This window comes from Micromesistius poutassou, assembly GCF_964030765.1.
Source record: "Micromesistius poutassou genome assembly, chromosome: 19".
In the NCBI taxonomy this organism is placed as follows: domain Eukaryota; kingdom Metazoa; phylum Chordata; class Actinopteri; order Gadiformes; family Gadidae; genus Micromesistius; species Micromesistius poutassou.
This window is the reverse complement of record NC_140289.1, coordinates 961685-981147: the sequence shown is the minus strand read 5'-3', so window position 1 is coordinate 981147 and position 19463 is coordinate 961685. Positions and strand designations below refer to the sequence as shown.

General features: G+C 54.3%; 1 protein-coding gene across 4 annotated transcripts in view; it reads right to left on the bottom strand.

Moving 5' to 3' along the window:
* Window positions 1-19463, bottom strand: part of mdn1 (midasin AAA ATPase 1) — a 72994-nt gene that overhangs the window by 1829 nt on the left and 51702 nt on the right. The window contains exons 68-100 of one of the 4 annotated variants that reach the window (XR_014639013.1): window positions 19322-19416; window positions 18774-18898; window positions 18091-18261; window positions 17679-17788; window positions 17362-17435; window positions 16689-16872; window positions 16148-16289; window positions 15842-15988; window positions 15471-15609; window positions 14706-14811; window positions 13842-13957; window positions 12842-13309; window positions 12515-12744; window positions 12218-12349; window positions 11670-11875; window positions 11118-11279; window positions 10575-10709; window positions 10116-10254; window positions 7992-8167; window positions 7304-7444; window positions 6986-7127; window positions 6547-6851; window positions 6256-6429; window positions 5883-5984; window positions 4956-5154; window positions 4138-4311; window positions 3799-3956; window positions 3175-3264; window positions 2747-2862; window positions 2188-2362; window positions 1531-1604; window positions 978-1092; window positions 204-729 (exon numbers count right to left, since the gene is read on the bottom strand). Coding sequence is in view for 3 of the 4 variants with exons in the window: in XM_084483509.1 (XP_084339635.1) it covers window positions 663-729; window positions 978-1092; window positions 1531-1604; window positions 2188-2362; window positions 2747-2862; window positions 3175-3264; window positions 3799-3956; window positions 4138-4311; window positions 4956-5154; window positions 5883-5984; window positions 6256-6429; window positions 6547-6851; window positions 6986-7127; window positions 7304-7444; window positions 7992-8167; window positions 10116-10254; window positions 10575-10709; window positions 11118-11279; window positions 11670-11875; window positions 12218-12349; window positions 12515-12744; window positions 12842-13309; window positions 13842-13957; window positions 14706-14811; window positions 15471-15609; window positions 15842-15988; window positions 16148-16289; window positions 16689-16872; window positions 17362-17435; window positions 17679-17788; window positions 18091-18261; window positions 18774-18898; window positions 19322-19416 (5089 nt within the window). In the remaining variant the exon portion in view is untranslated. The remainder of the gene's footprint in view (window positions 1-203; window positions 730-977; window positions 1093-1530; window positions 1605-2187; window positions 2363-2746; window positions 2863-3174; window positions 3265-3798; window positions 3957-4137; window positions 4312-4955; window positions 5155-5882; window positions 5985-6255; window positions 6430-6546; window positions 6852-6985; window positions 7128-7303; window positions 7445-7991; window positions 8168-10115; window positions 10255-10574; window positions 10710-11117; window positions 11280-11669; window positions 11876-12217; window positions 12350-12514; window positions 12745-12841; window positions 13310-13841; window positions 13958-14705; window positions 14812-15470; window positions 15610-15841; window positions 15989-16147; window positions 16290-16688; window positions 16873-17361; window positions 17436-17678; window positions 17789-18090; window positions 18262-18773; window positions 18899-19321; window positions 19417-19463) is intronic. The other 3 variants (XM_084483509.1, XM_084483510.1, XM_084483511.1) reach the window with 3 other exon arrangements.

Here is a 19463-nt window from a genome sequence, read left to right as displayed (position 1 = left end):
AAATCCATCAAATTGCCCAAAGCGTTGCGTCCATGCCGTTCTAAAGCCTTCCCCTCTCAGCTCTTCGTGGTCTCTCTAACTGTCTCCCTCCAGCTGGTCTCGGCCCGCTGTCACGGGGCGGCTGGGGCCCCCGGGCTTATCTGATACGGGCAGCGGCTCCGGGCCCTCAGACACCCGGTCCCAGAGGGGCGGGGGGGATTTACATGGCAAAGGCCGTCTGTGAGGGGGAGATGTTTGGCCCGGGTCCAGGGACGTGGGTCTTGTTTGTTGGGGGGTAAGACCGGACCCGGGGTGACCTGCAGTCCCTCACAGGGAACCCGATCCCGCCGGCTCCTGAATGAGCCTCTCTGTCCGTCGGGAGCGACCGAGCGCTCGCCTGAACTCTAGCTGAGGTTAGAGTCAACGTGTACCGAGGACCGGGCAGGAGTGAGACGGACGGACTGAAGAGTGAACATAAGGCTGGAGTGGACATAGTGAGCGAACATAGGAGTGAACAAAATAGTGAACAACAGGTTGGAATGAACGCAAGAATGAACACACGAGTGAACACAGGAGTGACCAAAAGAGTGAACGCAAGAGTGAATGTGTGCAGTGAATGAAGGCGTGGTTGTGATGGTTCAGACGCGCTGCCCCGGTGGTGCGGCAGGAGGAGGAGTCTGTACCTGAGTTGGTGATTCCCGGGCCGTGTTGCCGGGCGCCCACAAACATTTTGGCGGAACTCTCCAGAAACTGCCGGAGAGAGAGAGAGAAACAGGTTGGTCCGTTTTCTAAATACATTCTGACTGTTGTCATGGTTACGGTCATGTGGTGTCAGTGTCATCTCTGCCGTCAAGGTTCATCACTTTGTTGGCATTGTTCCGGTACCATGGTTACACAGTTCTGTTGTCATGGTCACGGTATGAGTCATTCCACGGGGGCGAACTCTGTCTGACCAGAGCCGTGAGGGCCAGGGGTCAGGGGTCAGGGGTCGGACCCACCTGGGCGATGCGGGTCTTCTTCTGCTTGAACTGGCAGAGGCGGAGGATCCGCGCTCCGGACTCGTCGCTGAACTGCTGCTGGAACGGGTGGAGGAGCTGCACCGTCTCCCCGAAGCTGGAGAGCACAACAAACACCACCTCATCAGGACCCCCAGAGAACCTCCTGGGACAGAACCCTGGGGGGCCTTTGGCTCACGACGATCTAGAACCTGGAGGTCCAGAACCTTCTAGAACCTCGAGGTCCAGAACCTTCTAGAACCTCGAGGTCCAGAACCTTCTAGAACCTGGAGGTCCAGAACCTTCTAGAACCTCGAGGTCCAGAACCTTCTAGAACCTCGAGGTCCAGAACCTTCTAGAACCTCGAGGTCCAGAACCTTCTAGAACCTGGAGGTCCAGAACCTTCTAGAACCTCGAGGTCCAGAACCTTCTAGAACCTCGAGGTCCAGAACCGTCTAGAACCTCGAGGTCCAGAACCTTCTAGAACCTCGAGGTCCAGAACCGTCTAGAACCTCGTGGTCCAGAACCGTCTAGAACCTCGTGGTGGGGGTCCTACCTGCACACAGACACCTGGCCGACCTCCAGCAGGGTCAGGGCGTTGATGATGACCGACAGCGACTCGAACGCCAGCTGGAAGGAACACACACCACCCGTCAAGATGTATAGTATTATATACAGTATTATACACAGTATTACAGTATTATATACAGTACTACAACATTCGGATATTGTACCGAGGGCAGGGGGCTAAAACCTCTCATAGCATTTATGAAATTAAACATCTAAATGAAATAAACTATCTAGTATACCAGCTCCTATAAGGTTTTACAATGCACAAAACTTTGCACTCCATTTTAGTATTTATTTATTGCATTTTAACTTTTTAAGTATGGCAGCTATCTGAGGAAATGTGTGGTGATCTGTCTTGAAGCTGCAGTGACACTGTCATTTCCTGTAAAGGATTATTAAAATGATCTATCTATCTAAAGAACGTACTGGAGAACATTCACCGGAGCCTCAATTGGCCCAAGATACTCTCCCATAATGCCAGCTAACAGGAGGCTAGCCAAGACGAAGATGATGAAGAAGAAGAGGCTTGATTTAGCGGTGCAGCTACCTGATCACTAGCCAGCTAAATGCTAGCCACCTGAAAGGCGACGAGCTGGGAGGAGGCCAGGCTAGCAGCGCTAGGCTAGCAGCAGCAGCAGCGTACCTGTTTGGAGTGGTTGTCCACCATGCTGGAGGAGTCGTCCACGGCCAGGCAGATCTGGTACTCCCTCTTGCTGGGCTTGGTCCTCCGCAGCCAGATCTTGTCCTTGCGGAACTGACTGGCGATGTAGGGGATGACCTTCCTCATGTTCAGACGCTTACCGGTCCGGTAGTCGCCCCTGTGGAGACCAGCGGAGCATTAGAGCAGCAGTATCAACTAGTTAACAACTAGTTACCAACTAGTTACCAACCCACACTGTGGAGGTCTAGATTAGATCAACCATCATTTAGTGCGTGTCCCGTGCGGAGCAGGAGATTAGATTAAGATGACGTCATTTAGTAAATAAAGTACAAACAGTAATAACAAAATGTATATCTAAAAGACTTCTTTGCTGCCATGTCCCCTTTGGAGCCGTAGGTCAGAGGTCAGAGGTCAGAGGTGGAACCATTAGTGAGGAGGTGAACATCAGACACCAGGCTGGCTCTGGGGTCAGGGTTAGGAGGGGCACTGAGGTCCAGGGGTGGGAGGGTCACGGGTCAGGGGTCAGGACCAGGGTACTGACTTGAGCTTGGCGGCCTGTGTGGGCTCCAGGATCATGCGGAGCTGCTCACAGAGCTGCTGGGCCAGACCGGAGGTCAGGGTCTGGTACTGGTGCCACATGGAGGCCGCTGCCCGCTCCTAGACACACACACACACACACACACACACACACACACACACACACACACACACACACACACACACACACACACACACACACACACACACACACACACACACACACACACACACGTTAGCATAACCGCGCACGTGGGCTCGATGAGGCCATGAGGTTGAAGGGGCCCCTATTTCACCACCAGACGTAGCTGGGGGCCCCAGTGGGAGTTTAACTCGTAACCCTGGCAGTGTTAATGCCATGCTGTCTTCCCAGTGGACTGTACCACTGGGAAGACAAGTGGGTGGTGCAGTAGGGGCCTCTCTAACGCTAACCTCTTCCTGGGGCCCCGGGGCCTGGCGCTGCCACGCCTCCAGCTGCAGCTCCATCTCCCGCCGCACCTCCTCGGGGTCCTCCTGCCGTTTCTGTGGAAACACACACACACACACACACACACACACACACACACACACACACACACACACACACACACACACACACACACACACACACACACACACACACACACACACACACACACACACACACACACACACACACACACACAGAGTTGGTCGCTGCATCACCATGACTACCTAATAAAAGTGTAAAACCTTCAAAACGATTCTTCCAGTGAACTCAGACTCAGTCAGTGAGGAGCAGGGAGGGGTCAGGGAGGGGTCAGTGAGGGGTCAGGGGGCGTCTAGCTCAAGGACGGCTGCTGACATTGGTAGCAAACCCACACTCTTTCCACTGGGAGTGGAATCCGCTGGGTTTTTGTAAAAGTTTATCTTCGAGTGTGAGTGAGTAAGTGAGTACGAGAGTGAGTACGTGTGTCTGTGTGTGCGTGCGTGCGTGCGTACGTGCGTGCGTGCGTGTGTACATGCGTGTGTACGTGCGTGTGTACGCTCGTGTATGTGTACGTGCGTGTGTGTGTGTGTGTGTACGTGCGTGCGTACCTCTGTGATCTCCATCAGCAGCTCTGGGACCGTGTGGATGGTGGACTCTGTGGTCCGGTCCCACTGCTCCTCCTCCTCAGCATCTCTCCTGTCCTTCATCTCCTCCTCGTCCTCCTCCTCCGGCCTCCTCTTCACCTCCACCTCCCCGCTGTCCAGCCCTGACGGAGGGGGAGAGGGTGGAGGTTAATACACACACACACACACATCAATACATAGACACACATCAAACAAGCACACCCACACACACACACACACACACACACACACACACACAGGGAATCGAACCCACAACCCTCAGACCGCCGGTCTGTCAGTGATGTAGTGATGAAGATGCAACACCTTTCTTGGAGGTCTTGGTGGAGTCCAGCTGCTCCGGCTTCAGCTCCTGGTCCTCCGAGGCCTTCAGCTGCTCCTCCTGCTCCTCCGTATCCATGGCAACGTCCTCCTCCTCCTCCTCGCGGTCCTGCTCCTGCTGGGGGCCGGCGGGTTTCTGCTGCTCGGCGCTCGCCACGTCTGAAACCGGGGAGCTAGCGTTAGCATAGCCCAGTGAACACGACCGGGGAAAACGTCCTCACGGGATCATCAGAGCATCATTCAACCCAACAGTTAGCGAGCTACGACGGCTGACTAGCATCAGCAGTTAGCGAGCTACGACGGCTGACTAGCATCAGCAGTTAGCGAGCTACGACGGCTGACTAGCATCAGCAGTTAGCGAGCTACGACGGCTGACTAGCATCAGCAGTTAGCGAGCTACGACGGCTGACTAGCATCAGCAGTTAGCGAGCTACGACGGCTGACTAGCATCAGCAGTTAGCGAGCTACGACGGCTGACTAGCATCAGCAGTTAGCGAGCTACAACGGCTGGCTAGCATCAACAGTTAGCGAGCTACGACGGCTGGCTAGCATCAACAGTTAGCAAGCTACAACGGCTGGCTAGCATCAACAGTTAGCAAGCTACAACGGCTGGCTAGCATCAACAGTTAGCGAGCTACGACGGTTGACTAGTGTTTAATACAACTACATTATTTTCTTATTGAGCTTCATAGTCTCCGCAGTGACCGAGCTTGGCGACTGGCCAGTGACCGTTGGTGTCCACACTCAGCGGAGGGGAGGGGGGGGGCCAGGGTGAGCGGGGGGGGGGGGTCCGGGGTTCTCACCGTAGGTCTGCGTGTCGTAGTCGGCCTCGCCCTGCTTCACGTGCTCGTACAGGTCCGACTCCTGCTTGGCGTCGGGGTTCCTCCGGTCCTCGGCGCGGTCCTCGGAGCTCTCCACGGTCCGCAGCCTCTTGTTGACGCGCTCGTTCTCGTCGCCCGTCGACCGCTCGTTGTCCGCCTGCCCCGGCTTCCTCTTGAAGCTCTGAGAGAACCGGGAACCAGAGGGGGTGGTGAGCGTGGTTCTAAAGGGGTCCCACCTGGCTGCCTGTGTCTGGCTGTGGTTCTAAAGGACTGGTACCTCGGTGCTTGTGTCTGGCTGTGGTTCTAAGGACTGGTACCTCTGTGCTTGTGTCTGTGGTTCTAAAGGACTGGTACCTCGGTGCTTGTGTCTGTGGTTCTAAGGACTGGTACCTCGGTGCTTGTGTCTGTGGTTCTAAAGGACTGGTACCTCGGTGTTTGTGTCTGTGGTTCTAAGGACTGGTACCTCGGTGCTTGTGTCTGTGGTTCTAAGGACTGGTACCTCGGTGCTTGTGTCTGTGGTTCTAAGGACTGGTACCTCGGTGCTTGTGTCTGTGGTTCTAAGGACTGGTACCTCGGTGCTTGTGTCTGGCTGTGGTTCTAAGGACTGGTACCTCGGTGCTTGTGTCTGGCTGTGGTTCTAAGGACTGGTACCTCGGTGCTTGTGTCGGTCTGTGGTTCTAAGGACTGGTACCTCGGTGCTTGTGTCTGTGGTTCTAAGGACTGGTACCTCGGTGCTTGTGTCTGTGGTTCTAAAGGACTGGTACCTTGGTGCTTGTGTCTGTGGTTCTAAAGGACTGGTACCTCGGTGTTTGTGTCTGTGGTTCTAAGGACTGGTACCTCGGTGCTTGTGTCTGTGGTTCTAAGGACTGGTACCTCGGTGCTTGTGTCTGTGGTTCTAAGGATTGGTACCTGGGTCTTGTTTTGGGTCCGTTTCTGAGACGCCATCCTGGCTGTGAGTTTGGACTGGTGTCCCTCTGATTGGCTGGCGTCGGCGGCTCCACACCCATGTTCCTGAAGCACACACGCACGCACACATAAAAAAAGGGCATAAAATACGATGTTTCAGAACCTTCTGGTTCAGAATTGTAACATTCTAAAACATCTTGGTCCAGAAGGTTCTAGAGCTATTGGTACCAGAAGGTTTAAGAACATTCTGGACCAGAGGATCCGGGACGGTCTAGTCAGAGGAGCTTCAGGAAGGTTCTGGACAAGAAGACGGCTATGGTTCCGGCCAGAAGGTTCTAGGAGGTTCTAGTCAGAGGAGGTTCCGGCGGCTCCGTACCTCCTTGGCCTGGTCACGCTCCGAGGCCTCCCCGGCCAGCTCCACCGCCGTCTCGCTCTGGACGTTCTGCTCGCTGGTCTGCCCGTCGGCGGTGTGCTCCTTCCTCTCCTCCGACTCCGGCTGCTCCTGGTCGTCCGCCCCTTCCTCCTTCTCCGGCTCCTCCTCCTCCTCCTCCTGGGAGCGAGACATGGCAGGAGGTAAACATGGACTCCAGTTAGGGCTTTCATTGATCAGTGAGTTCCCTGAAGTCCCTTTGGATATCAGTAAAGAGCCCACAAAGACTGAACCCACCTTGGGGTCCTGGCCTCTGTCGTTGGGGACGGCCAGATCCTCCTCTTTCCCAGCCTCCTGTCCGTTCTCCTTCTCCTCCTCCTCCGCCGCCGCCTCCTCCTCTTCGTTCTTGCCCTGGTCTGCTTTCTCCTCGTCCGTTTTCTCCTCTCCTCCTTCCTTCCCCTCCTCCTCCGTCTTGGCCTCCTGGCCGTTCTCCTCTGCTGATTGGTCGGGTTGGTCGTCCATCTCCTCCTCCCCCTCCTTGTCCCCGCCCTCCTTCTCGTCCAGGGTCATGGGCTGCTCCTCGATGTCTAGCGGGTTCTCCTCTGGGAACAGGAGGACAACACATATGTTGAGAGCGGCCCCAGACTGCAGTTCACCTCCCCTCCATCAGAGGGCGCGCCGGTATCGTAACAACAAGCTGCCACACTAAAGAGGAAGGGTTGTTGGGCCTCCTCACCGTCCCCCTCCTCGTCCTCCTCCCCGTCCTGGGGGTCCTGCTGGTCCAGGTTCAGATCCTCAGGGAGCTCCATGGCCTCAGGCTCCGGCTTCTTGTCCTGCTTCCCGTGGAACGGGTCCACCTCGTTCTCGTCGAACTCCCTCTGAGGGGCAAGGAGAGGAGGGTCAGACACACAGGGAGTACATGCTGGGAGCACAGGAAGTACACATCAAGCACACAGGAAGTACATGTGCATGTGTACTTACATGTATCAGAATAAAGATGGACGATGAGATAAGACTGAACCAGAGCCAGGGATAAAATAATTTAGACCCGAACCTCGTCTCCTTGCTCGTGGATCTTCTCCTTCTCCTCCTGGTCCATCTGCTCCTCCTCCTGCTCCTCCTTGTTCTTCTGGTTCTCCTTCTTGTTCTCCGCTGCGTCCTGGTTGTCGTCTTTGGCGACCAGTTCAGACTCCGTCTGGAGGAGGAGAACAACACCACGGAGATCAGGAGACGGCGGAGCCAGGAGGCCAGAGGTTCCTTCATCAGTGGCCCCCTGGACCACAAGGTCCCACTGGACCACCACGCGGTCAGGGTCCCGGTCTAGTAGGACCCTGGACCACAGGGTCCCACTGGACCACAACACGGTCAGGGTCCCGGTCTAGTAGGTCCGTGGACCACCAAGGCCCCACTGCACCACAAGGTGGACCACAGGGTCCTACTGGACCACGACGCAATCAGGGTCGACTACTTGGAGCGCTTTAGAAGATGCACTAGAAGTATTAAATATGAATTAGCACTAGCAGCAGTCCCACAAAGCGTTAACAGACAGCTGAAGACAGGCCCGTCAGCACACCTGATCGCTAGAGATATCGCGCTTCAGGTGAGCAGGTGGTCTACACCAGGTGGTCTACACCAGGTGGTCTACACCAGGTGGTCTACATTAGGTGGTCTACACCAGGTGGTCTACATCAGGTGGTCTACACCAGGTGGTCTATGTCAGATCTAGAAGGCCCACTACCCACCTGGTCGACTCCCTGGCCGAACTCCTCCTCTTTGTCACTCCCGTCCTGGTCCCCCTCCTCGTCGTCCTCGTCGCCCCACATCCTCTCGTCCAGGGTCTCCGTCTGACCCTCCCCCAGGTCCCCCATCTTCTTATCCAGCTCCTCCTCCTCCTCCTTGTCCGAATCGTCTTCATCGTCTGAGGAAACACGTCGATTTAAACGTCTATCGAGTTATATGACGAGTTTAGAACTACAGTACAGGTGAGTTTACAACTACAGTACAGGTGTGATGAGGTTAGAACTACAGTACAGGTGAGTCTAGAACTACAGTACGGATGTGATGAGGTTAGAACTACAGTACAGGTGAGTTTACAACTACAGAACAGGTGTGATGAGTTTAACTACAGTACAGGTGTTATGAGGTTAGAACTACAGTACAGATGTGAAAAGTTTAGAACTACAGTACAGGTGAGTTTAGAACTACAGAACAGGTGAGTTTAGAACTACAGAACAGGTGAGTTTAGGACTACAGCACAGGTGAGTTTAGGACTACAGTACAGGTGTGATGAGTTTAACTACAGTACAGGTGTGATGAGTTTAACTACAGTACAGGTGTGATGAGTTTAACTACGGTCCAGGGGCCTCATGTACAAAGCTTGCTTACGCACAAAAAAGCTGCGTAAGCAACTTCTCACGCAAACGTTCGGATGTACAAAGACTGACTTGACGTGAGAAAGTGCGGTTCTCCACGCAATCTAAATGCCTGGCTTACGCACATTTCTGCTGCATTTTGTCAGTTGGCGGCACATAGAGGCAATGCAGCGCAACAACATTAAGCCTACGCGATCACGAGTCATGAAGTAATATTGCAATATGAGGCGAGTTCAAAGTGGATTTGAACGTCGGAATGCGTGATCTTAAATGCGCTTCAATCATGCGTTATTGTTGTCGAGACGCATAATGTGACACTGTTGTTAGGATAAACTTAAACAGACCCATAAAACTAAATTGTCAATATTGGAATTAAAAGGAAGCCCCAGCAATATTATTTTCAGTGATGGCTTGTTTATTAAACGTTACATATTTTCCGGACCACGCATGACATATGATCTCTCTTCACACATTTGTTGTGAAATTCTTGACTGCAATATTATTATGTGATGTTGAGTGGAGTAAGCACAGGCCATTGTTAGTTAAAATCAATCCATCAATGAACCAGTCGGCCAATTTCGAATTATGTACATATTATTGACACATTGGGTGTATGGATACAACCTATTGTCAGCATGCATCCAAATAAGCATAATAATAAGCATAATGCATGCTTTTATATTCTCTATAAAAAATAGAGAATATAAAAGCATGCGCAAAATGTATCGATATATCGGTACATTTTGCGCATGCTTTTTTTTTTTTTTTCTTTATAGGTTGACAATGGCAGTGTTGGCCTTGTTAGAAGATGGTCGCATTCAAAATTAACGGGTGTTCCGCGACTATTATGATTTTTTTGGTCAAAAAAGAGCCGATCCCAAATCACAGCTGCCACTCTTTGCTCAAATAGGGCGAGCTCCCAGACTCCGCCCCGCTGCGCTCTGACCCACGCTTCTCCGGTGGGCAGAGACCTTTCTTTTTACGTCCACCTTGATGTCCGACCACTTTTTTTAATGTCAGCCACAGTTCGGCTTTCCGCCCCAACCTCATTGACCGACTTGGCAACGTTTTCCCACGCCAGTTTTTTGCTTTTGGTGCTGATTCCGGAGGAAAGAGAGCCAAACAAGATCTTATTTCTGGCCTCTACCTCCGAAATCAGCACCTCCACCTCGCATTCACTAAAGTTATTTTTTCTTCCTTTCTCCATGTTCTCTTTTCTCCTAACGAGCGCACTACTGCAGGCCTATTTATACGAATTAGCATATTAAATGAGGGAGGAGACTGGGTGGAGAGACGGGCTCGTGCATGTGCGCTCAATTTCACGTTAATTGGGATGTACAAAGAGAATCTGAGTGAAATCGTACTTACGCAAGGATTGATACATCCGGATTTATTTGTGCGCAGCAGCTTTCCAGATTTTGGCGTCCGCAAAGTTTTAGTCAGAAATCCACGCAAGTCTTTGTACATGAGGCCCCAGGTGTGTATAAGCGGTACCTTTCTCCTCCCCGTCTCCGTCGTGCATCTGGCCGTCAAAGTCGTCCGTCATCTCGATGGCGTCGTCCTCCGCCTTGATGTCTCCCTTCTCCTCCGGCTGCTCCTCCTTCTCCTGGCCCTCCTGGAAGGTGTCCTCCACCTGGGAGAGGGAAGAGGTTAGGACCCGCTGTGGAGACAGCTTCTGGTCTCCGTGGAGGTCTGTCTGGGGGTGGACTGCAGTGGCCCCCCCACCCCTGGGGGCCAGGACCCACTAGGGGTGGGTCCCTTTCTATTATGGGATAGAAAGTTTCACTTTCTATCCCATAATAATAAAACAAACAACGAGCACTACATGCTACTGCAACACTGCAGGATGAAGATAGGATGGGACTTTATTTATCCCAGAAGGGAAACTCTCTGGGATCCTGAAACCTTACAGTATGTCCATCGTCTACTAGCAGGGGAAGGAGTTCAGGTCACCTGGTCTTCATTCTCGATCTTGTCGCTGACGTCTTTGGTTCCCTCCCCCTCTCCGATGCCTCCGCCCTCGTAGTCGTGGAAGTCTGTGGATCCTTCTCCCTCTCCCCCCATCAGCTCCTGGGGCAGACAGAAGCCCTGCGAGACGAGAGGGGGGTTAGTAGCCATGAGCACCGTACATAAAAGACATGGGTCTCTATAGCGGACAGGAAGTACGTAGGGAACACCAAACATCAAAGACAACATAAAGGATTTGCTTTATGTTTTGATGAAGGTTTCAGTTTACTTTAGCTTGTCATTTTAGTTATCTGTATAAGCCTTTGACATTGTGTTAGCCTTTGACCTTAAGCCTGAACTTAAGCCTTTAATGTTATCTTTTAAAGTTAACTTTTAACTTCAACTTTTAGCCTTAACCCCAACCTTCCCAACCGCAGCCTTTAACTTTAGCATTGCGCCCTAACGTAGCTAGCCACAGCTCATTGTAAATCCCAGAGTTAGCCTAGCCTGACTCGGCACTAGCTGAACACAGGGAGCTCCGGGCGGTACCTTCTGGGCTAGCTCGGTGAAGATGCTAGCCAGGACGGAGAGCAGCTTGCCGGTGCTGCGGTGGGCCCCCAGCGACACCGCCACGTAGTAGCGGACCAGGTCTGAGTAGACCCCCAGCATGGGCTCCAGACGCAGCAGCGCCCCGCACGCCTCGCTCAGCTCCTGGTCAACGAGAACCACATCAGAACCGTACAGAACCACATCAGAATTTGTTGTATACAGGGAATGGGTCCCCATAAACCCGTGTTTCAGTGTGTGTGTCGGTCCCCATAAACCTGTGTTTCAGTGTGTGTGTCTGTCCCCATAAACCAGTGTTTGCGTGTGTGTGTGTGTGTGTGTGTGGGTCCCCATAAACCAGTGTTTAAGTGTGTGTGTCGGTCCCCATAAACCAGTGTTTGAGTGTGTGTGTTGGTCCCCATAAACCAGTGTTTTAGTGTGTGCCTGTCCCCATAAACCGGTGTTTCAGTGTTTGTGTGTCGGTCCCCATAAACCGGTGTTTCAGTGTGTGTGTGTCGGTCCCCATAAACCAGTGTTTCAGTGTGTGTGTCCTACCTGGAGCTGCTGAGGCTGGCAGGTGTCCCGCTGGGTCCTCAGTCTGTCCAGCAGGCTGCTGAGGTCCCCGCTGACGCCCCCTAGGGAGAGGGCGTCCACCTCCGCAGACAAGTCCTCCTCCAGGAGGCGGGTCAGGTGACCGGCCTTCAGGAGGTCCTCCACAGGCTCCTCCTCCTCCTCCTTCTCTCCGTCCTCTTCGTCGCTCTCTAATGTACAGAGTGAGGAAGAGCGAGTGAGCACAGCCCATCAACAACCTTTACCCTTTTGAGCTTGTCTAAACCCTGTAGAGTACAAACTACTAGTTAGCTAAACCAGTAACTAAGTACGATGGTAGCAGAAGGCAATACTGCCCCCTGCTGGTCAGGAGGGAAACCATTCAGAAACAGTCTAGGAATCTGAAACATTGACTGCAGGACTCCCACACCAACATGGATGTAAACAACAGGGCTGTACTACATACATCAGTATGTGGGCCGTGTTGCATTACTGCCCCCTACAGGTGAACATGGGGGGGGAACTGTAACTCTGCGCTAAAAGAGCAGGCTCACCTCTCTTTGGCTCCTTGGGTTTGTCCTGGCGCTGCTCCCTCCTCTTCACCAGCGCCTGGACGGCACACAGGATCCTGGTGATGGTCGCCTCCACCGCCGAGGAGAACCCGGCACTGAAGACCGCCTCAGGACCTGGACCCCGGAGACCCAGGAGACCCAACAGTCAGTACAGAGACGCCCTGCTGGGAAGGCTGAACAGCTGACCCTGGTGTGAACGTGTATCAATGGGTGAATGGGTGAATGTGTGAATGTGAGTATGAATGGGTGAATGTGTTGAAAGTGCTGAGGGCCGCGTACCCGCGGTCCCGGGCCCCGGGGCGGCGAGCGTCCGGCGCCTCCAGGCGGTCCACTCCCCCACGCAGGCGTCCAGCTCCGCCCTCAGGTAGCGGAGGCTCTGGGCGATGGCGGGCCGGCTGTCGGCTCCGCCCACGCACAGCGCCGGCGAGAACAGCTGCTCCACCTTGCCCATCTGGGTCGCCACGGCGCCCAGCCGCTCCAGACCGGACCGGGCCGCTGCGAAGTGGGTCCTGTGGTTGGGGGGGGGGGGGGGGGGGTTATGAGGAGGCGTGGTTCTGTAGTTTATCACCCCAGAGGACGTGTGGGAGGTTCCGGAGGGTTCCTCACCAGCTGTGCAGCGTCCCCGGCGCCGTCTCCCGCTCCACGCCGTCCAGCTCCGCCCCCAGCCCCCGGGCCTCCTCCAGCAGCTCCTCCACGGCGCGCCGGGCCTTCAGCCAGGCCGCGTCCCCCCGCCGCATCAGGCAGCCGGCGGGCTGCCGGTGGTCCGCCAGTGGCGTGAGGCAGCGGGGCGTGGGGGGGCCCAGCAGCCCGGGGGTCTCCGTGTTCTGGAGGTCCTCCGGGCAGCAGTGCAGCAGCCAGAGCAGCTGCTGCAGCAGCAGGCCGGTCTGGGAGGCCAGGGCCCGGCCGCGCCGCACCCAGGACCGGAGGGGCTCCTGGGGCGGCAGGGCCCCGCCCGCCGCCTCCGCCGCCGCCTCCTCCTCCTCCATCATCTGCACCTCCTCTACCTGCTGCTCCGCCTCCTGGCCGGGGGTCTGGAGGCTCTGGCGGAGACCCTGGATGCTAGCCGTCAGCCTCCTGGAGAGAGAGAAGGGGGGGGGGGGGTGGTGAGTCGGAGGATGAAGACTGAAGTGTGAAAGGACACTGCACACTGCTGCCGATAGCTCAGTGGGGGGGGGGGGGGGTCACTGGGGGCTCACTGGGACTGGTGTAATGTGTGAGCGTGGCCAGCAGGGGGCCTACCTGAGGCAGGGGGGGTCCCTACCTGAGGTGGGGGGCGTCTGGGTGTAATGTGTAGAGTAACCAGCTGGGGGCCTACCTGAGGCAGGGGGGTCCCTACCTGAGGTGGGGGGGTCCCTACCTGAGGTGGGGGGCGTCTGGGTGTAATGTGTAGAGTAACCAGCAGGGGGCCTACCTGAGGCAGGGGGGGTCCCTACCTGAGGTGGGGGGCGTCTGGGTGTAATGTGTAGAGTAACCAGCTGGGGGCCTACCTGAGGCAGGGGGGTCCCTACCTGAGGTGGGGGGGTCCCTACCTGAGGTGGGGGGGGTCCCTACCTGAGGTGGGGGGGCGTCTGGGTGTAATGTGTAGAGTAAGCGGCCGGGGGCCTACCTGAGGGTCACCCAGTGCTGGGTGAGGGCGGCCAGGCGCCCCCTCTGCCTGAGCAGCAGCTTGAAGAGGTGGGAGGAGAAGCCCTTACAGCGGTCCATGTTCCCCAGACCCAGCTCCTGGAGAACGAACACACACACACACACACACACACACACACACACACACACACACACACACACACACACACACACACACACACACACACACACACACACACACACACACACACACACACACACAACCACACACACACACACGTGAGGCACTACTGTAGTGCAACATAGGCTTAAAATCTTTTTTTTTTTAAATACAAGGTTCTAAAACCAAGATGTTTCAGAACCTTCTGGTCCAAAATTGTAACATCCTAAATCCATCTTGGTCCAGAAGGTTCTAGAGCTATTGGTACCAGAAGGTTTAAGAACATTCTGGACCAGAAGAACCGGGACGGTCTAGTCAGAGGAGCTTCAGGAAGGTTCTGGACAAGAAGATTCTAATGGGAGGAGGTTCTGCTATGGTTCAGGCCAGAAGGTTCTAGGAGGTTCTAGTCAGAGGAGGTTCTGCTATGGTTCCGGCCAGAAGGTTGTAGGAGGTTCTAGTCAGAGGAGGTTCTGCTATGGTTCCAGCCAGAAGGTTCTAGGAGGTTCTAGTCAGAGGAGGTTCTGCTATGGTTCCGGCCAGAAGGTTGTAGGAGGTTCTAGTCAGAGGAGGTTCTGCTATGGTTAGCTTAATGTTCGTGGCAAGTGTGATCTTAGTGTCGCGGTTGTCATGATGGTGCTAGCGCGGTGGTTGGCCGACTGTGCAGTGCAGATGTTGGAGGTCAGCGGTCATTGAGACAGTGGTCACGTGTGAGGCGTGGAGGCGGACCTTGGCGGCGGTCTGGAGGGCGGTCTGCAGGGCGCTCCTCCGCGCCCACGACCTGAAGTAGTACGTCTGACAGCCGTCCCACGCCGAGGACAGCTCCGAGAACAGCCTGGGGAGACACGACGCGGTTACACTCGGAATCTGGACACGCGTCACGTCACACCGTTTACGCCCTGAACCCGAGGTCACGTGACACGCTCACGCCCTGACTGAGGTCACGTGACACCGTTTACATTCTGATGAACCTGCGGTCACATGACACGTTTACGTATCTTAGTGTCTAGAACTGGAGGCCGTTCATTAATAGAAATGAAGGATAATCATTTGAAATGCCTTTGATTCACAAACCCCCAAAAAACAGATTAAGGTTCTAGCAGAGACAAGCCTTTTCTGTCAACATAACTGGAAACCCTACAAGAGGAGTTTAGTAGAGGAGAGGCAGTAGAGGAGAGGCAGTAGAGGCAGTAGAGGAGAGGCAGTAGAGGAGAGGCAGTAGAGGCAGTAGAGGAGAGGCAGTAGAGGAGAGGCAGTAGAGGAGAGGCAGTAGAGGAGAGGCAGTAGAGGCAGTAGAGGAGAGGCAGTAGAGGAGAGGCAGTAGAGGCAGTAGAGGAGAGGCAGTAGAGGCAGTAGAGGAGAGGCAGTAGAGGAGAGACAGGAGAGGAGAGGCAGTAGAGGCAGTAGAGGCAGTAGAGGAGAGGCAGTAGAGGAGAGGCAGTAGAGGCAGTAGAGGCAGAGCTCCTCCCCCCCCCCTCCCCGGGGGATACGTACGTCTTCTCCGCCGGCCCCTGGGCGTGGCCGGGGCTGAGGACCTTGTTGAGGACCGTGCTCATCTCCAGGGGGGCCATGCACAGCGTGTTCTCGGGGCCCACGGCGCGGCTCCACGTCAGGCCCTTACGGTACGACAGACCTGGAACCAGCGGGACGTCACGTCAGCGCAGGGGTCACGGAGGAACGGAGGAACCGCCCCGAGGGCTCTGGGCTCAAGGCCCTTCGTCTGGTGAGCTTTGTTACTTGATGGTGTTGGTTTTACATTTTCAGCATTTCTATGTCGCTTATACATCAGAGCATCTTGAACAGAGAGGTTGAGTGAGTGAGTGAGTGAGTGAGTGAGTGAGTGAGTGAGTGAGTGAGTGTCTCACCGATGTCCCGGAGCATCTTGAACAGGTCGGACAGCGCCCGCTGCTTCTGCTGCAGGATGTGCTTCACCTCAGACTGCTGCTTCTCCTTCTCGGCGGCGGCGTCCACCGCCAGGCCCTGCAGGTCCCGCAGGTTGCTGATGATCTCACCTGGAGCAGACCCAGCAGAACACCCCTGAACATCTCCACATCCCCACACACTCAACAAGCCACAGGCTCCCCAGAGCAGGGCTGTGGGGGGGGGGGGGGGGGGGGCGCCCACCAGCAGGGCCAGCAGAGATGCTTGTGGGTGGGAGGAGGGTTTCGTACCGGTGAAGATGTCCAGGTCCTCGGCGAGCTCCGGCACCGGGTTCTTCTTCACCAGCTGCACACACATCTTCCTCATCTTCCTGGTGAGGACGGGGAGGCGGGCCTGCAGGGAGGAGGACCCCTCCTCCTCCGGCCCCTCGGTCTGAGGGACACCCAGAGGAACGTCAGACGGATCATTCCCGGATCAGCTCAGAAGCACACCGTTTCACGTGTTAAAGCACACTTTGATATTCTCACAGAAAAACAAAACCTTAGTACCGCACGTGAACTAAATGAACAATTTTGGGGGCGAAAACTCTTTTCAAATAACAGGAGGGGGTCAGGATGGGGTCGTGGCCCGGCTAGGATCAGGACCCCACACTCAAGAGGGCCTACAGTTAAGACAGTGGGCCTTGGGGTTAGAACCCAGACCCTTCCAGCAGGGACCATAACCCCCAGACCACCTAGTCCACATTTCTACCTTTACAATGTGTTGATCACCATGAATAGTGATATATATATCAGTTTATATAATGTGTATATCATAGTGCTGCTGTCTTGCCTGCAGTTCCCGGCCCCGGCCAGGGAGGGCGCTCTTCAGGGCCAGGTGGACCCGCTGGATGGGCGTCTGCTCGGGGTTGTCGTCCACGCCGTCCAGCCGGGCGGCGCTCCCCTCCTCCACCAGAGAGGGCGCACACGGCGCGCTCAGCGCCTCCTCCAGCTTCTTCACAAACTTGAACAGAGTCCTGGGGAGGACCACAGAAGAAGAGATTAAAGATAGAATATAGAATAGAAGAGAGGAGCAGGGAACTAGAGATATAGAAGAGATTAAACAGAATATAGAGTAGAAGAGGAGCAGGGAACTAGAGATATAGAGGAGGATAAACATAGAATATAGAGTAGAAGAGACGTGGAGCAGGGAACTAGAGATATAGAAGAGAACTATAATAGAATAGAGAATATAGTATAACAGAACAGTAAAATATAAGATGAATAGATATAATGGTATAAAATGTAATTAAATATAAATAATAGGGGTGAATAGAATGGTATAGACCAGTGAAATAAATACAATTAAATAAAATAGAATAAATATTTATTGTTATATTTCCCCATAGAGAACTGCATCGTCGTTTGAAGCGATGTGGAGATGTAACAGAAGCTGAATTGGGAGCTGGTTTCTGAGCGGCTCCACGGGTGTCACCAGGTCAGTATTATGGTCTGTATGAGCTCACCTGTGGGTCTTCTCCACAGACTGTTTGATGGACCAGAAGCTGACGTCGTTCCACCTGGAGATCTTCACAAAGTCCTGAGGAGGAGAAAGACACTCGTTAGGATGTTTACATGAACCACGGTCACCAAGCAACTGTTGTATAGATGATTACATTACCACGGTAACCAATAAAGGTGCCGTTTTGACGTTAAGCACATGTAACCCAGATCTAAGAGCTGGTGAACAAGAGAAACGCCCCCAAGAGAAACCAGGTCTAGCCAAGAGTCAGAGCCAATCAGAGAGAGGAGGAAGAGAGGGTCAGAGGAGGGGAGGGGTCACCTTCAGCTCCTTCTCGATGGGCGCCCTGATCTGGGCCACCTTGGTCTGGACGCCTCCGGAGAACTGGAGGTAGTAGGTGTGGAGGTTCCACAGCAGGCTGGACACCGGCTCTGGAGAGAGAGGGGAGAGAGGGTCCGTGGTGACAGGCTGAGTATCCGGCCACAGCTGTGGACTCCACCGTTTAAATACTGTCGTGTTGTGTAGAGTCGAGGGATGTCGTGCCACGCTGCGTGGTGCTACATTGTGTCATGTTAGTGTGGTGTCATGTTACTTGTGTAGTCATCGTACATTTTCCAGGTTGTGAGGAGAGAAGCATTAGAGTGTGTGTGCGTTACAGTGTGCAGTGCAAGTCTGTGAGTCTGTGAGTGAGTGAGTGAGAGAGTAATTGAGTGAGTGAGTGAGTGAGTCCTACCTTTTCCCGGCTGTGCGGGCAGCAGCAGCAGGTGGCAGTGGAAGCTGAGCAGCATGGCCAGGCGGGTGGAGAACTGGCCCAGGGAGGAGCTCTCCATGAAGGCCTGCAGGGTGGAGGTGATGGAGTCCAGGGTCAGACGCTCCACCACTTCCTCCTCTCCATCGCCCCCTTCTGGAGAACATGGACCGCCAGGACACACAGAGAGACAGAGACAGACAGACAGACAGACAGACAGACAGACAGACAGACAGACAGACAGACAGACAGAGACAGAGAGAGAGAGTAACAGAGGAAGACAGAGAGAGAGACAGAGATAGAGAGACAGAGACAGACCCAAGGCTCATGAGTTACTGATGCTCCTCAGTCTGAGGTCCCTTCAGCTGTATTGACTCAGGCCATGTCCCAATTCTCCCCCTTCCCCTAGATTTGAGCCCTAACCCTAGATTTCGCGGGATCCCGCTAAGGGGTAGGGTGTCCCAATACTTAGGGGAGCAAGGGGGGAGTGCTGTTTTTCCCTTAGAATCATCCCTTGAACGCTAGCCAGCCCGGGAGCTGACTTGCAGCTAAGGGCACTCAGAGCAAGTGTTCTTGTTAAGGGGGAGAGGAATGGGACTGGTGACTGCCTCAGTCGCTCAGCAAACACACTTCAGCTTGGAGACTTTAACAGAGGAGCATGCCGGTACCTGTCTCCTCCGGGGTGTTCTGCTCCTCCAGGTACCGCTCCATCATCTGGTAGATGGAGAACCAGTGGCGGGTGGACCTCTCTGTGTGGCGCCTCAGGGCGTTGTCCAGACTGTTGGACCAGCAGCTAGCAGGGGGAGCTAGTGTTAAAGACGGCTCACTTTTTCCTTTAGAGCTCCGCTAGTTAGAACGCAACGATTAAACTAGCTTGTGATTCAATACGAAACACATCCAATGGCTGCTTCAAACGGGTTAGTCTATTTGGACACAAAAATTAATTGCTTTTGTGGAAAGTATCTAGTAGATTATCTAGTATCTAGATGCTCTACCTAGAGGATATGGAGTTTGTAGCTAGCTAGCTCATAGCTAGGTTCCTGGTCCCATGTAGCTGGTTCAACTCTGGGCTCTTCCTTGAGTACCAGCTACCTAGTGGTAATGGCATATATACATATATACAATGGCACAGTGTCTAGCCATTAGGTAGCGAGGTACGTAAAGTAGCAGTGACACGCCGTGTTAAACGACGTGATGCTAGGTTGAACTAGCTTACCTGAGCTCCAGTTTGCGCCACTGGATGATGATCTGGGTGACGAGCTCCAGCTCCTTCCTCAGAGACAGAGCGCGGCTGGCGTTGTTCTCCCAGTCCTGGAGGAGAGAGGGGGATGGGTTAGCAAGTAGCACGTAGCATGTAG